This window comes from Triplophysa rosa, linkage group LG16 (assembly GCF_024868665.1).
Source record: "Triplophysa rosa linkage group LG16, Trosa_1v2, whole genome shotgun sequence".
NCBI classification, from domain to species: domain Eukaryota; kingdom Metazoa; phylum Chordata; class Actinopteri; order Cypriniformes; family Nemacheilidae; genus Triplophysa; species Triplophysa rosa.
Window position 1 is genome coordinate 13,970,559 of NC_079905.1, and position 17,982 is coordinate 13,988,540.

General features: G+C 36.8%; 2 protein-coding genes across 5 annotated transcripts; both read left to right on the plus strand.

Annotated features, from left to right (window-relative positions):
* Nucleotides 1-644: 644 nt before the first annotated feature.
* On the plus strand, nt 645-6,264 carry mtdha (metadherin a). Of its 4 annotated transcripts, none has more exons than XM_057355392.1 (12): nt 645-1,106; nt 1,739-1,852; nt 3,512-3,596; nt 3,927-4,091; nt 4,242-4,289; nt 4,465-4,623; nt 4,966-5,046; nt 5,184-5,255; nt 5,368-5,492; nt 5,582-5,683; nt 5,775-5,889; nt 6,093-6,264. In XM_057355392.1, exons 1-12 carry the CDS (start codon nt 750-752, stop codon nt 6,158-6,160), a joined length of 1,491 nt encoding a protein of 496 aa, XP_057211375.1. In that variant the 5' UTR covers nt 645-749; the 3' UTR covers nt 6,161-6,264. The 4 variants fall into 4 exon arrangements, with proteins under 4 accessions (XP_057211375.1, XP_057211376.1, XP_057211373.1 ...); XM_057355393.1 differs by having other exon boundaries at nt 3,930-4,091; XM_057355390.1 differs by having other exon boundaries at nt 646-1,106; nt 1,736-1,852.
* A 2,977-nt stretch (nt 6,265-9,241) lies between these two features.
* On the plus strand, nt 9,242-16,421 carry laptm4b (lysosomal protein transmembrane 4 beta). Its single transcript, XM_057354757.1, has 7 exons — nt 9,242-9,485; nt 10,716-10,833; nt 13,121-13,194; nt 13,284-13,406; nt 13,493-13,591; nt 14,079-14,174; nt 15,871-16,421. The coding sequence occupies exons 1-7, from the start codon at nt 9,393-9,395 to the stop codon at nt 15,943-15,945; spliced, it is 678 nt and encodes a 225-aa protein (XP_057210740.1). The 5' UTR covers nt 9,242-9,392; the 3' UTR covers nt 15,946-16,421.
* Nucleotides 16,422-17,982: the final 1,561 nt, after the last annotated feature.

The following is a 17,982-nucleotide window of genomic DNA, read 5'->3' on the forward strand; positions in this document are numbered from 1 at the left end:
CTCAAACTCGCACTGCTTTTAGATCGAGCAGCATTTCCTACTGATCCCAGAGCTGTGCTTCACGGACAAGCTACGCAGTAAGAAAATATCGACACATTGCATATCGCAGCCAGCTTGATTTCAATAGGATTTAGTGGTATCGCGATAAATTATCGTGCAGCCCTATAACTGTTTAAATTTCTTTGTTCTTATTAACACAGAGTAAGATATTTGGAAGAATGCTTGTAACCAAACAGTTCTTGGCCACCATCGACTACCATAATGGTAAAAAATACAATGGTTGTCAAAAGTGCCCCAGAACTGTTTGCTTTCCTACATTCTTCAAAATATCTTCTTTTGTGTTCATCAGAACAATGACATTTATACAGATTTGAAACAACTAAAGTGTGAGTAAATGACGACAGAATTTTCATTTTTGGGAGAACTGTTCCTTTAATTTAGCACTAGCTAGTTTGTGACAAAATGTTACTTTGTTAAACGGATATTTCCTATAAAACAAAACATTTGCAATAACTTTGCTAACAGGGTTAAATTGTGCGCTTGAATGCAACTGTTGAAAGTGTGGCCTACACCCAACAAAGCCATCTATGTAGTCATTTCACTAGGTTATTATGAGACAGCCTTCATGTAAAGAAGGCGAGAAGTATTATAGCCCCACCCACTTCTTCACTCGCTGTCTCGCTCTTACATCCAGCAGCACTAAACACTTCATTCTGTCATTGCGTACTGTTCGTGTCTGCCTGCATAAAATGGACCAGGACTGGCGAACCTTAGCCACGCAGCGAGCCGAATACGCATCGGACCGTCTCCGCGGGCTACTGTCATCCGGCGTGGACTTCCTCCGAACCGAGCTCGGGGTTGATCTGGGACTGAAGCCGGAGAAGTATCCGTCGTGGGCGATTCTGAGCGTGGCGGTGATCGCGCTGACTGTGCTGGTGGTGGTCGCGGCCTGCGGACGGAGAAAGCGCCGAACGGCTCCGGTGACCGCTACCAGCAGTCCCCGCACCGCCGCCGAGACCCAGATCAAAGCCACCCTGCCACCGAAGACTGTGAAGACCGAACCGAGCGAACCGAAGAAGAAGAACAAAAAGAAAGCAGCTGACAAGGTAAGCGGCCTGTGATTTTGAGCATATGGTTTTATTGGATGTGTCTAAAAAGCCCTAACGTTAGTTTTGCTTCATATACAGCCTTTTTAAGCATTATTAAACATTAACTATGCGCATAGGATATTCTTAAAATGTTGTCTTGATCGGCAGCACATTAGATTTTGAGACGCATCCAATATCGTTCTGTAAATCATATACCTCTGATTTAAGTTTGTGGCTAACTGCTAACCTGTCAAAGCCAGCGATAAACCTTTGCTCGTGTAGAAAGATTTGCGTATTTGCGCATTAAACATTTTAACTGTTCATCGTTTATATCCTCGTTAGTTTTAAGTGTAAATGATTCAATCAGACGTTGAGATTTTATCATGAACGTTGTCATAAGACAGACACTAGAGCCACGTAGCCACATAGCTGACCGGCTAGCTCAAGCTTAGCATGCTCTTATAAGTTTCGTTTTTCTTTAACGCCACCGTTGGTGTCCGATTCTATATGATTTGAAGACTCAAATCTGTAGATGGAGACTCAAATCTGTAGACCCGACAGTTTTCATTGGCCAAGGGTAGTTTAGAGACGCTGTCAGTTGAAAGGAGGAAGGAAATGTTGAGTTTTTAATTGTCATGTGCCCGCAGCAGAAGGCCCAGGAGAATGGACAGACAGTTGCTGAACCAAAAGAGGAAATTAAAGTCACGGAGAAGAAGAAAACGCCTCCTGCACCAGCACCAGTACAGCCTCCAGTTGATGCAAAGGTTCATCTTAAACATTTTCTTGCATATTTCTTAATAGAAAACTGTGTTATTCACAGTTCTAAAGGTAGGTAGGTCAAGTCATTTCAATTCACTCAAAGTACCAAAGTTCACTCTAAGCCCTTGTAAGTTTTCAGTATGGCAATTAAAATATAAGTATTTGGCTATTCAAAGACCCAAGTAGCCTATAAAAGCTTCTTAAAATTGTTCTGTCATTTAATTTGAGTATTTTTTTATGACATTGGTAACTAGTAGCGTTTTTTTTTGTCAATATCAAGGTCAATTTAGGTTGAAACCCTTACATTAACCATGGTTTTGGTACAGTAATTTCAAGTTTAATTGAAGTATTTTAATTAAGCTTTTATAAAAGTGGCAAAAAATCCAAAAAACCTAGCAACTACACTTTTACTATAACAAATACATGGCTAATATTAGCAAGATAAGTTATCTAATGTTGGTAACAGTGTGTGTTATATGCTGTTACTGGTCACTGCTTTTTTTTTTAACTTTTTCTTAAAGAGTACATAACATGAGATCATGAAAATGACATTTCATGCAGTGTGTATTGTAATGTTGGCGTGTTTGACAGTAAGCAGTCTGCCAATTTGTTAATCCGAAGGTGAATGAATAGCAAAGTTTTTGGCTTGGAAAAAAGGGAGTCGACTCTGAATCACGCGAACGAGTCGTCCTTAGTCCGATTCGCGAGCCGCTGCGGATGTACATCACTACATATAGTCCCCGGCTACGTTTTGCTAGGACTGCCTGCGAAAACTTCACTCTTCTCCCCCAAACACTGTAGCTCGTGAGCCTCATTCGCGGTAGACCAATCACGGCAGACTAGACCATCTGACCAATCATGTCAGACTAGGCTAGCGGAAAGGATGGGATTAGACAGATGAATCGCAGAACGAATCATTTGAGAGTCAGTCAAGAAGTAAGGTAAGAATAACTGCCTATTATTACGAAATAATAGTGTTTTTACACCTTCTACGTACATAAACTTGTTGTTGGACACTCCATAAACCAAAGTAGGACCTTAAAAATCCCTAGTTATGTACTCTTTAAATAAACTAGTGAAGGCAAAAAGTGATTTTAAATAGTCATATAGTGTTAAATTAAAGTAAAACATATTCCATGTTGCCTCTCAGTTAATAAGTATGCGAATAACAGCATGTATGATGTTTTAGATCAATTAAAGCTTGTCATCTACACCACCACAGTTTAACTGTGGTGAAAACTTTGCTAGTAGGGATTTTTTAAAATCTTTTCAAAGGTCAAACATTTAATGTTTTGCAAAAAGTACTGTTTTGTTTAGCAGTTCTATAAAGGATGTTTGGATCAGGCTTGGTTCAGTCTGTGATTTAGAGGTCGGGTGTCTGTATCAGGATGTCATCTGATAATTACAGACAGAGCAAGTGCAGGGGACATCTGAACATGAAATATGTACCCTGACCCAAGGCCTTTTCTCCAGCATTATACACATTTACAAGACCAAATAACTCTTTTGGGATGTTTAACATCTTTCTAATTGTATAAAATGGCAGGCTGGACATGAGATGGCACACCCACAAATTTGTTGTAAGTGTGTATTGTGCGTGGGGGGGGTACTTTATGACTTATACCGGGAAGTTGCAAATGAGTGTGTTTTTGGTTACTATGTAGGCCAAAAAAACCAAGAAGAAACCAAAACCAGAGGTGAAGGCAACCCAAGATGTTTCCTCCTCTGTCGGCAAGGAACCCGATGAAGGTTTGAAACTCATTTGGTTAACAAACTCAAAAGCAGCTGCCGCACCAAACATTCAAACATTTAGGAGCACCAGGTTCACATTTGTAACGTGGCGTGCGTGTAAAGTGTAGATTTCCTTGCTTCACACAAACTTGTAAACAAAATAAAAAAGTATGTAAATAATTTTGATTTGGTGTCTCTTGTTCCGATAGTATAATAGCAGTATGAGCATGAATTTCATGAGGTAACTCTGATTTTCAAATGCAAAACATGTTGCTGAAGGGAAAATTCAAATAATACTGTTAGAGGAAGATTGAAAATGCTTTGCTTTCTCAGTATGACTGTGTTTAGCAGGTGCTTGGGAGACTAAAGTCAGCAATCGAGAGAAACGTCAGCAGCGCAAGAAGGAGAAGGGCCCTGGAGACAGCTCCGGCAGCCCTGAGAGCAGCGATCGTGCCAGCTGGAAGGTGGAACAGCCAGCACCTGTGCCGTCAACAGCCACCAAGAAGAACAAAGGTACAGTTCTGCATTTCCTTTTTTGAGACAAGTTTTAAACAGCCCAAAATTTTAATGATGGCATCCGAGAAAATGTCAATATGGAAGGATAAATTCAAGCATAAATGTGAGCTGGTTTGAGTCATACAAGCACTCTTTGTTTTATTGTAGAGTCATCACGTCCAAAGGCCGGAAAGGACGAGGCTGTTACAGCCCCAGGTAAAATAGCAATTTCCACTCACCGAATCTGGAAAAATTTTGCATATTTTTTGGACTGATTGTATGGGTAAATCTCCAGAATTCTGCTGAATGGGTTTACATATTGTAATACTTCACTAATGTGCAAAAGAATAGTGGGGATTGTAGCAATTCACAAATTTCACCCTTTCTGTAGTGATATTCAACCGGATTGATGCAAACACTGTGAATGGAGGTGGGTGGACAGTGAAGCACCAAACCCAAATGAATGCTTCGAACAATGAGAAGCGGCCTGTCAGTAAAAAGGCCCATGTACACAAGAACCGTGAGAACTCCTGGAAACCAGAATCAGAAGGTAATGGAATGTGGCTGTTTATGCTCTCAAATTGACATATTTAAAAAGTTTGTGAATTCTGAATTGAGATTGATTGATTTTGTAGTGTAATATCCAATCAGATCAGAAAAATCACAAGGATGTTAATAAACATGCATTGTAATGAATGTTTAAGATTCTTTTTTTTGTTTAATGCATTGCAGACTGAGATGTAACATGTTCATTACATTGCTAATGCTTTTACATTATAAATTAGGGATTGGCTGAAATTTTACTTTCTTAGCTGTTTTTCGTATATCCATTGAGTAATTTAACAAACCGTTTCAGTTATACATTCGTCACATCATCTCCATTGTCTCATAGGGCCATTGACTGGTCTGGATGGAAGAAGTAAAGTGGAACCGAAACCAGCCAATTTAACAATGCTTGGATTAAACACATCTGGTATTTATAACTCTTTAAAAAAAAGCACACAATGCAGATGAGTCCCTCTTTATCAAAGAATGTACTAGAATGAATATTTTGTTCAAAATTGCTAAGGTTAGCAAATTTTAACCTTTTGTTTTGCTGTGTTTTTATAGGTGGAGAACCTGGGTCTCAATCTAACATTGAACGATGCAGTGATGCTATTGACAATGAGTGGTCCAGCTGCAGTAAGTTTAGAGAGGTCTCACAGAAGGCCAAACATTTGCTTCATTCACAATCTTAAATATTACAAAAAATATTTCATAATAATTACAAAGGTGCGTTTCCATATGATTTCAGATGGACTTGCTGCTGTGGACCCGAGTTCAGACTGGAACGCTCCGACTGAGTTATGGGGCAATTATGAAGAACCCAAGAATAATGCCCCTTTGCTAAAAGAGACACCAATCTCTAAGCCGCTTGGGGTTTGGAAAATGCAAAACCTAAAATCTAATTTTCAAATATTCCAGTTTCAATAAACAAGACTATTGACAAAGTGTTTGGATGGTTTCAGGAATCCAATGATGACAATGATAATGCCGATCCTGCTGGAAGTGGCAAATCCAAGAGAAGAAAGAAAAAGAAGAGACCAGAAGAGGAAGGTTCAGCCTCGGAGGTACGAATTACATTTACTTGACATGAATAGTCGGGATGGTGTTTGAATTCTGCAGGTTTGGTTATTTGGTTGTGTCATCGTTATTCTTTAGCTGATCCAAGAGAGTTCTGCTCCTGCAGAGAAGAATGTGACTGTGAAGCCCCTTCCTCCTCATGTCCCGAAGGAGGATGTATTCAAGCAAAACATTCCTCCACCGTCCTCACAAAGTGAGTAAATAAACGTATGGTTTATTTAATCATAAACATATGGTTTATTTAATCATAAACGTATGGTTTATTTAATCATAAACGTATGGTTTATTTAATCATAAACGTATGTAAACAGTAAATAAACTTATCAACCACGGAAACTGATTTGCCGTTTGAAATATAATCATACTAAAAAGAATCCTTCACTTTTGCGTCCACAGAGAAATCTGATCAGAACTGGGAGCCACCGAAGCAAGTGCAGAAGAAAAAAGTCAGAAGAGAAACATGAACCCTTAAAAACGCCTGAGGAAGCTTATGCAAACCGATCGTTTATGCAATAATTTCACAGTACAGGATTTTATACTGAATAAATTTACTGTGCTTAAAAAAAAATCCAAAATAGCAACAAATCTGAGTTGAACGAGCTCAGTAAAAAAAATTACAAATAAAACTAGAGTGAAGGTGAACAGTCCGTGGGCTGGAACACTACTTATGTGCACTATTACGCTACACTGAGATTTGTTAAGGAATACTTTTCATCCTTGATATCAGACGAACATTCAGTGGAGCCGAACATTCATGATCAGCGGCAACTAAACTAATTTTGAAACAGTTGAAGGTGGACTGAGGTTGGGGACGTTTGTCCTTTACGTGACATCATTGCTGTTCCTGAATTGCACTTGCTGCAGTTGCTGAAGTGTTGCAGTTAGTGTTGAAAGCCACAGAGAGGCGCTGCGAGTCAGTGACGTAGATAGAAGTACTTCTGTGACGTTAGCTGAAGCGGTATGAGGTGTATTACTGTAATCCTGTAGATCAATGCGGTGAAAAGCGAGAGATATTACAGAGAATTTTCTAATGCTATTTTCTTAGAGCTGTCCTTCTGTCCTAAGCATATATATATTTTACCCATGTAATTGGGTGTGGATATCGGATATGTTTAGAGTTGTGACTCTTCCCTTTTTATCAATTCTTAGTGGACCCAATGCTTTACTTTTCACAACCTAAAAGTAGAAAAAGCCACGCCATATGTATAGAACTATAAGGGCTTTTTTCTATGGTCAAACTCTTTGTAATTGCACTGTGCTGAAGGTTGTAAAAATCCCTTGTGTATGTATTCTTTTTAATCTTGCACAATGTGAACATTTAATTGTCATTTTTATTTTGACTTGAGACGGTTTGTAGGTTTATGTGATTTGATCGATTAGAGCAGCTTTAATTCCATGACACTACAATAGGATCAGTATCAGGAATCTGTTGCCTTAGTCTATTCTCAGTAGTGTATGCATTTATTCTTTCTCTTTTCTTTTAATATGAGGTGTGACATTTTACTTTAGATTTGATTGATGTCAGTGTTGCATTTGCATGGATTTAATAATCATTTCTAGTGATGATGAAAATGTCCTGATTCTCTGTCCACTCGTGCAAGTACCTCTCACTGTAAATAGGCTTTAATGAATGATGAATGGATGTGTCGGGGGGGCATTTTAAATGCATATTCAAATTTGGGTTGACTTTGTGTTTCGCTCATGGTCATTTTTTGTAGATTTCGGTAGATCACGTGATTCTGAGGCACGCTGAGCTTGCGTCGGGTGCCTGCCTTAGTTTGTCATTCTGAAGGTGATTCGCGCAATGTATTTCTACTAGTTTATGGATTTAAGAATGATCATGTTTACTTAAGTCAATGCAATATTTCTATGTTGATTTGTTAAATAAAAGAAAATTGCTATTTGGAAGACTCGTTGCGATGATGGACTAGCTGAAGCAAGTTATTATAGAGCTTGTGTTAATATTCTTCATACATGTTGGTAGGCATTTGTTCTAAAAAATATTAAATTTATGGAATTAATTCAGCTTAAAATGCTTATAGACTTCATTCGAATTAGTTTTGCTGATACGTTTTGTTATGAATTTAAAATATTTAGAACAAGGTGCATTCAAAAAAGGTTTTTGAACTATAGTCACATGTGCAAACTCTGATCTTTCCTTTGGTTTTTCTCATTTCATTTAAAACATATTCAATTAATAATATTCAATTATTTTTTTGCTGCTTATCTCTCAAAACGATAACATTCACATAATGCCTCCTAAACCAATTGCAATTGTGCGCTGTTGTTTACAGCCACATCTGAAGAAGTGGGCAATTAGACTTTTATTGTGAATAATGGTTTAATATTTTAATAATATATAAAAAATATTATGCTTAAAAGTGTATGCATTTGCCCATTCATAATTAAAAGGGATAGTTCTGTCATAATTTTCTTACACTCAGATTGTTCCAAACCTGTATAAATTTAATACTTAAATATATAATCTGCTAAACACAAAGGAAGATATTTTGAAAAATGTCATTAACCAAACAGATCCCATCCCCATTTACTGCCATAGTAGGGAGAAAATACTATGGGAGATGTGATCTAGCCAGGGGTGGACTGGCCATCTGGCGTACCGGGCGTTTTCCCGGTGGGCCGCTAACGTATGGATGCCGGAACGGAGGCGGTGGCCGCTAACGTATGGGGCCGGAACGGACGTGATTGCCACTATTGTATGGGGCCGTAACGGAGGCGTTGGCCGCTTAGACTGACGTATTATAAATGCGAATGCACGCAACGTGATTGCAAAAGACACGTATGCCACAGCCCCCCCACCCGCCGATGCGGAACTAAAAATGCCAGGGCCGATTTTTCTTCCTAGTCCAGCCCTGGATCTAGCCTATTTGGTTACTGGCAGTCTTCAAAATATCTTGCTTTGTGTTAGCAGAACAAATAAATGTATACAGGTTTGGAACAAGCAGAGGGTAAGTAAATGATGAAATAATTTCTTTTTCACTTTAAATCTAAACCCTGGCTATAACACTGTAAACATTGAATGTACACATTTGCCATGCACTTATGCAGCGATTTACAGTGCATTCATATGGGTATTGCACTTAGGCCCACTTAGGCCTATCTGTTTAACATCAGAGTTTGAAATTGCAGGCTAGTTTAATTCCACTTGATAACATTTCACAACTGTCCATGTTGTTTCGTTGCCGCTGTTTAAATGTATACTTACATTGGCTGAGAGCTGGAACTCAATATAAAAGTAATTGCATAATTAATATGATATATCTATAGTAATTTATTATAAAAGTAATACCTTGAAATTTCTTAACTAAGTTTGTTGAGTTAATGGAAAAAAACAAGATAGCAAATTTTATATTTGATACTTTTAAACCATTGATGAAAACTGCAAAACCTTAGACACTTCTTGGCGGTTATTACGTGGATAAAATATGGGAATCCTCTGTACTAAAGCAACTCTGGAAAAGCGTACTGCATCAGTGGATCTGGATCTGACGTCACGCTAAAATCCCCTCCGGTCACGTGACGCGGAGAAGAGCTGGATTAATGCAGCGGTGAGAAACGAACGGGGACGGTAACGGCGGTGATCGACGTCTCTCGAAGTCTCCGAGTTATTAACAATATTTCGCATCGAACTGAAAGGACATTCATGAAATAAGTGAGAGGCGTTTTATTGGAAAAATGATTTCGCCGTGGGACAGATGGTACACGACCAGCTGCTGTCTGTGTTGTCATGTACGGACGGGCACCATTATCCTGGGCATCTGGTACATGGTAAGTCAATGCAACGCTTAGAATTGATATCATATTTTATGCCATCATATATCTTTATACTGTATATTTATTGCTATTTCACTATTTTAAATATGATAAAGAAATGAGGTATCGCTTAATATTTATCATTCTTAACTCGTCTTAAATATCCAAAATGTTTAGGAAAAAATACCAAGAATGAAATAAAACTAGTATTTAAATGCTCAGCCGTAACATTACACCACCTTCTAGTCTTAATCTTAATGCACAAGCTTGTTTTAGAAACCAGAGCTCTTTTGCATAGTATAAATAGAAATATAATCTTGACGTCCTGCTTGAAACCTTTACTAAAGAAACATTGTTTGAGGTCAAACTTGTTCCCAAAGACCTGAATCCAAATGACCAGGAAATAAACAAACCTTCACTCAATATATTCTGGTCAACTAGTAAATCTATTCAGTTTTTTCAAAGGTTTTTCAATGGAGGGAAAGAACAACAAAAACATTCATTAACCTAAAAACTGTCAAGATGTTGGATGTCTGGTGACACAGATAGAAAAATGCTGCCACCGACAAAACATGATCAAGGGTAAAGAATGAGATAAAGCCAGTTAAAGTGTGTCAGACGGGGAGTTTGCTTTATAAATGCCCTGTATGTAGATGTAAAGCTATCTAGAAACTATACGATTTTTGTTGGGGTCTAATTTTATTTTGTCTGTGAAGTCACATGGAGCTGTCAAACATTTCTTGTTTTTCAGAGTCATTATTAATAACATTATGAGAATACAAAATCTACAACTTTAAGTCTATAAAAGATAGAAAACGGAATTAAGAATTTATTGAGTCTAAAGATTCAATATTGCATGTAACATATTTGCTTTATTTCAAAGTAGAGATGCACCGAAACGACATTTCTCCACCGATACAGGTAGCCGATTATTCAGAATGTTTTCTGCAGATACCGATTCTGAAGAATGCATTAGTGTTTCTTAACTTTCTGAATGTTATTCATTCATATATTGACTATTAGTATTGAACGTAAACTGGTGATGTTTATAATAGTCGATAGTGTGAAAAATTGCTTTTATCGACCGTTACCGATTGTTGGCCGATATATCGGTGCGTCTGTATTTCAAACTTCATTTTACATTTCCAGCTCAAAATTCCCGATCTCATCTGATTCTAGTTTTTCCTTGTTTTGTTTAGATATAAATGATACAAATTTGTGTAAAATGATCTCTTTCCCTTACAGCTCATCAATGCAGTGGTTTTGTTAATCCTATTGTCGTCTCTCAATGACCCAGTCCAGTATCACTACCACCTCACCAGTTCTGATCTCGGCACGGATTTGGACGTCATGGATGATGCAAGTATGTTTGAGCCGTTAATTTACACGTATGCATTTGTCAGACACCTTCTAAAGTGCGATAAGAACTCAAGCTGTAAGAGTGATATTCTGTTTCCTTGTGGTAAGAATATAGCTTCCTGTCCTGTCAGAGATACTGGCTCTAACTTTGATTAAATCTGACTGTCGTCATCAGAAGGATTAAATGATGACAGGTATATCCTTGCTTGTGTGGGCTGCCTCGGGTCTGGCCCCTGGTATATGAAGCCTGTTTTGTAATAGTCGCTCAAGGAGACAGGATGTACTGGTGTAATTTAACATGCAGTATGTGGAGGAGCTATTTCAAAGGCCAGTGTAGTGCAGTCCCACGAGGAGGTCAAATGAAATTGATAGTATCATTCAAATTATTTAGATGAAATTGAGATGAAGGTGAGATTCTATGTGTAGGTGCTGGATTATACAGTATACACTTTAGAAATGTAATCTTTCATTTATTCACCATCTTGTCCAAACCTGTATGACTTTCTTTCTTCTGCAGAACACAAAAGAAGATATTTTGAAGAATGTTGGTAGCAACATTGACTTCCATTGTATGAACACAAAACCACTGAGACATTTCTCAAAATATCTTTTTCAGAAAGAGTCACAGGTTTTAAACAACATGAGGGTGAATAAATGATGACAGAATTTATTTTTTTGAGTGACCTATCCCTTTGACTAATATTACAACACAAAAACAAGTCAGTTGCTCTTCGTTTTGGCAATATTTTTGCACTTTGTGTGATTCTTTGTGTTTCTCATTAATGTGAGATGTGCTTTTGTTTTGGAGAAAATGAGCCTGGTTGTGTGTTGGAAACATATCACTAGAGATAGCAGGTCAGGTAGTAACTCATTCATGAGTGACTTTGTCTCACAACAGGCTGAACTAATAAATGTTTAACTCAGACTGGTAATATTACTGGGTAATATATCACTAGCGTTTTCTGTTAAATTATTACTTTCTTTGGGGAATCTTCACCTTAGAAATAACATTAAAATATATCATTTTTATTTGACAGATTGACAGATAATTTCTTATAGATGGTCGTAGGCACCTTGCCCAAAGTTAACTTCCGGTCTGTGTTTGGTTATAATATAACAATTTATTTAATATTTAATTTATTCTAATATTAATTAATCGAATTATATTAAATTAAAACTACTAGTTATTGGTTCTTTGTGGAGGTCTACTGGAAGTTAAGTTTGGGCCACATAACGTCTGTTTTTATTTTGTAAAATTTTCATGGGACGTGCGCGCCAGGACTGCAGTTAATTTCCGGTCTGTGTTTGTTTATCGGTCTGGCTTGTGTCTAATAATATAACTATTTGTATTTCATTTAATTGATGTTATTATTAATTTATATTATTATTTTATTGTATAGTAATTGTATTAAATTAACGATTTGTTGAATTTTGTTGAATGCTAATTTTATTAAATAAACAATTTGTTAAGTGGGTCCTGTAGTTTTGTCGCCTTTAAGAAACCGTATGGTACATTGATATCTAGCGGTTGAGCTTGGTTTGCAGTCTAAATTCGAAATATTGGAGAGGCAAGTTTAGCCAAGTAACGCTTCTTCTTAATTTCTTTTGCTTTTTATCAGAAATAATCTATAATTTGCGAATGTGTACCGGAATTTAAGGGCAGTCCACGAATGCGCACATGCGCAGTAACGTTTGTTAATGTTGTTGCTTTGAAACCATCTATAAACCAAAAGGAATCTTATCTACTGAATTTGCTGTTTAATTTTCCATTGAGTTGATTCAGCTGGGTGGTATCATTGAGCTTCTCTTTAGTTCTGATTTACACAGTTTCCATTCTTTAAATATGTATTAAATAATATAATATATATATAATATAAAATACAATAGATTTTTAATTTCAGTTTTGCTTAAACTGGGAACTTTCTAACATTGCATTACTAAAGTATTAATGTTTAATGTTAGTACACAGCAATATTGGCAGTGTTAAAAAAGGTCAAATTAACTCTCACAGTGTATATATAATCCACACTTTGAGAGTGTGGATTATATTTACACTGTGAGTGTCAATTTGACAGTTTTTAACACTGGCGATTTTGCTGTGTGTGATTGGATTTGTGTGATGTGATTTGGTGGTGTTCTGTATTAATATTTTCACAAATTTAGTCAATGTTTTTGAAGTGTAGTTGAAATAAATAATAAGAAAATCAATATTGTATCGATTTGGGGCAAATACATGTTGTCCATCAGATTTCCATCAGTAACATTGAATATAATATGTTCTTCCTCCACAGACATGTGTATTGCGGCTGCGATCTCTTTGCTGATGATTTTGATTTGCGGAATGGCTACCTACGGAGCATATAAGGTTTGATAAATCCCTCAATCACATCTATTTATTAAACTTACTTTAATTATGATTCATTCATTCGTCCATTTGTATACTTTTTCTTTTAGCAACATGCAGCATGGATCATCCCCTTCTTTTGCTATCAGATCTTTGACTTCGCCCTTAACACACTGGTAGCAATAAGCGTCTTGGTTTATCCCAACACTATACAGGACTACCTTCAGCAGTTGGTAAGTATTTTATTACAGAATATAAAACGCATTAGAGTGGACAATATCGTTTGATCATTAACTCTGTTTGTCTGTTGTTGTAACAGCCTGGGACCTTTCCATACAAAGAGGACTTGATGTCCACAAACAACATGTGCCTAGTATTAGCAGTGCTTCTCTTTATTGGATGCATCTTGGCCTTTAAGGTACGTTCATTGAATGTGATCTGTTGTGAAACACTGAGGTCTGTGAGATCTCCACTGCTGCAGATAAATTCTCTGCAGCTGTCCTTCTAGAAGCTTGACGTTTCCAGCAGACTTCAGATGTGATCCGAATCACTTTATGACAGCCTGTGAGCATTAGAGAGAGAGAGAGAGAGAGAGAGAGATTACACTGCTGGGATAAAGCTAAAATTGACCTCTTAGTTTCAGCCCTGTGCAGTTGTACAGTGTATGTATGCCGGACATTGAAAAAATGTGTTTATTGAATGTGCTCATTTGAAAAATGAAACAGCTAAAAGCATCTAAAATCGTATCCAAAAATTATTTGTCAACATACCCACGTGTTCTTTTTATAAATGTCATAATTTGGGAAACGAAATAGTGCAGACTATGGTTCATTGCTTATCCATATGCCGTACATGATTTATGAGGATGTTTCATTTAGCCTCAATGGTTGTTTTGTTCTCTTCAGGCGTATCTTATTGCTTGCGTGTGGAACTGCTACAGATACGTGAGTGGAAGAAGCTGTACGGAGGTCCTGGTTTATGTCACCACAAATGATACTACAGTAAGTCAAGTGATTACATGAAGTCCCATTATGTCTGACGCAGTCTCAGTTGTGAACGTTCACATTCAGTCCACCGTACAGTTTTCTAGTACAGTGCATCTTTGCACAGCTACAGGGGATCTGTGTGATGAAACAGATCACACAGATGAAGAGACTGATGACAGTCTCTTCATGCCCTCTGTATTGTTGAGTCAGTGTTTATGGAGGGCATTAGAGAGGGCACTTGTACTGTCTGTAATCTCCAGTCTGTCTGCCTCACAGTAATCCTGTCTCACTGCCACTGTCTATCTGTCCTGCGGCTCTGATGGCCCTCCAACCACTGACAACTCAAATATACAACTGCTCAATTATAATGATGTCTTTAGAATTTGTATCTTTAAGTTGGTTTTATATGTTTTTATCTTTGACCGTTTCTTTAAATTCTCAATTCCAACGATGTGGTCACATGCTTTCAAAAAAAGGAGACACGGGAAATAAAAGGCCATTCATGAGGCTTCCACACTATTCAGCTGTAGGCCGTTACGTAACTGTCCACGTTTGTTTGGCTCAGTTGAAATGCTCTCGGTTGAAGGTGAAAATGCGATTGCCTTAGAGCTTCCCTGAGCATATTACTAATAAGCTCATCTGTGTAAAGGCTGCTTTTTATTGGCCTTTCTTTATTATGAGGCTGACACATTTTTCTCTGCAATGGATGATGATGGTTACATGTTGAAGGCGTTTGGAAGGTGCCCTTGTCCAGAGTAAAATAATTGCTTGGTTTTTGCGTGTGGACTGCCATGGTTAGCAGATGTCAATATATTTGTTTGCAAAGCAAACAAGATCATTGAAATAACGCGACGGGAAGAGAGAAAGGGGGAATGTGATTGGGACATGATGATAAAGGCTAGATGCTGTTCTTAGTATTTTTGTGTTTATTCAACTGAGCAGAATACGTTATCCCAGAATGCATTGAGAACTTGTGTACTTGACAAAATTCGGAGTAATTAAAATCATAAACAAACAGTATATCAAAGATGATCAAATTTAAGATTTTATGTGTCGCATACGCATGCAACCTGTAGTAAAATGTTATTCTGGTAACCTCTGTAGACCGTACAAATGAATCTTTTTTAAGAAAACTAAAGCTAAAATATATAATTCAACCGAAAATTAGACTGAAGATGGGAATTAAAGATTGAAATAAAAAAAGATAAATAAAATCAAAAGGTGAAATTAAAGATTGAAATTAAATATAAAAATAAAAGGTAAAAATCTAAAATGGAAATGAAGAACTAATCATTTGAATTAAAGATTGAAAACATAAATAAACTAATATATCAAACTAAAATTGAATATAAAATTGAAGATTGAAATTAATTAAATAAAATTGAAATTAAAGACTAAAGGTTAGAATTAAAGCTTCAAATAAATAAACAAACAGATAAATAAATAAATAAATCTAACATTGAAATTGAAGACTGCGAAGATTGAAATTAAAGTTTGCAATCAAATAAATAAATCTAAAATTGAATTTAAAGCCTGGAGATTGGAATTAAAGATGGAAATTAAATAAACAAAATGTACAGTGTGTTGGTAAATGTTGATGAATGTTTTTTTATACAATAGTTAGTATAAAGCATATAAGGGACCAAATTAGTTAACATTATAGCCTAATGTTCCATTTCTAACATAACCAATGTGTCTGCATTGCTTTTAGGTACTACTTCCACCCTACGAAGAGGCAGTCGCCATCCCACCGAAGGATCCCCCACCCCAGTACACTTCGGCTTGAGATAGCCGTATCTCTCTTATTTCCCACAGTCCTTCCCTTTTCCAAAGAAACACTTTCTCGACACAATAGCCCATTCCGCTGCCCCGGTCTATGTGTGACGTAAGTCTCCTCTCCTCGCTAGAGGTGGTAGTATGACTTTGAAACGCTCTTCCCTCTACAAGACTGCCCAGCTGTCCTGGCAACCCAAAGTTTTGTGTCGGCTCCAATCTCATTTGCACTTTCAGTGATGATCTGTGGCACTGGCCTTTTGAATACTGTGAACTTACTTCAGTAGTGTTGTTGTCTACTGATGTACCTGAGATTTGAATGCAGCGTGAGAGCACTTTTCAAATGGGAATTACCTAGAAAATGAATGTAAGAAAATCAGTTTTTACTTAAATCTTTTGCAAACGTTGTACGGCACAAAAGAAATATTTAGACATTCTGGTTCAGAATTTAACTAAATTAGTTATAAAATTAAGCAATTCAAGTTTGTTTAACAAAGGGAAACCTTTTAAGTCTTTCTGTATACATAAACATGTCCTAAAACATGCAACCACAGTCTCACAGTCTTAACCACAGTCATATTCTCTTACAATATTTTCAGAGGGTTTAGTGGATGTTTCAGATAATCTGATCTGCGTTGAATAAACAGTTACACACATAGCTGTATACACTTAATATATGCGACAATAAGTCTGGTTCAGATCAATCGTGTCGAAAATCAGGAAAATCAAGTCGTTTGAAAACATTGGAATTATTTTTTTTATCGAATTAAAAGCAGACCGTGCTCAAAAAAACATAAATGAGAATTATTGGTATAAGGTGATTTTTAAATGGCCACAGACTGCAATGTTTTTGCACATATAAATGTTAATAATCTGTGTTATTGTCTGTGATGAAAGCTGTTATCAGTAATTGTGACTGATGAAAAGAAAATTATGTGACCCCAACATTAGATATATATATATATTAGTTCAAATAGTCTCCTCTTATCTTAAAGTAGCATCTGTTGGGAACAATTTCCATTTTTATATCCAGTGGCTATGCAAGGGTATTTGTAATATGTATTAATAGCATACAATGATTATGCAGACCTTCATTTATTAGTTATGGTAATGTTGGGTATAGGAGCATTAATGGTATATGTAAGCATTTCATTTTTACTGTTCTCTGTGTGTGCAGACTTCTATCTACAACGTAGCATCTTTAATTCAGCTTCAGATAGTTTTGTGAAAATGGTTTACTCACTGAACTCCGTGTCTCGCAACCGCAACACCACAATATTGTGTTTATTTGGAATATCGGTTGTCGGTTTAAAATATAACATGTAGATTTGATCTAAATACGTACGTTATATTCCTGGTGATCTTTCACTATTAACAATGGACATCACAAAATTAATTTACTAAAACAAGAAAAATATTTGTAAGGTAGAATGTGTTTGTTTTTGTGTTGTCACGCATCCTGTATTGGGTTCACACTGGCTTATGTCTTATTTCTAAATAAAACATTACAGTAATACTTCATTGTGACTGTTTATCATCCTTACCACGTTCAGCAAAGATGTTTGTAATAATATTGTCTGTTTATATATGTTATATATCTTGCCCTCATGTCATTCAAAACCTGTATATGACTCTTTCTGGTGTTTTTCAAAATATCTCCTTTTGTGTTCTGCAGAAGAAAGAAAGTCATACAGATTTGAAATGACATGATGGTAAATAAGTGACGAGTTTTCATATTTGGGTGAGCTGTCACTTTAACATCCACAGACGTTCTCAGGGAGATGTGGGTTAGATCAAAACACACTGACTCCACAAATGAAGCTTGATGTTTGTGTGTCCAGAGGGGGCAGTTTCACCTATTTTCAGCTCTGCCTGAGCACAACTAGCAATCAGTTGGGCTATTAAGAATTCACAATATACACACAACACCCACTGACCTACTTTGGATTCTTAGGACACTGTCTAATTATGCCAACAAATCTTGAGGTCCTTTCTGTGACTGCTCAGATCTCATATTTAATTCATTATTTGTTCTATAGACAGTATACTA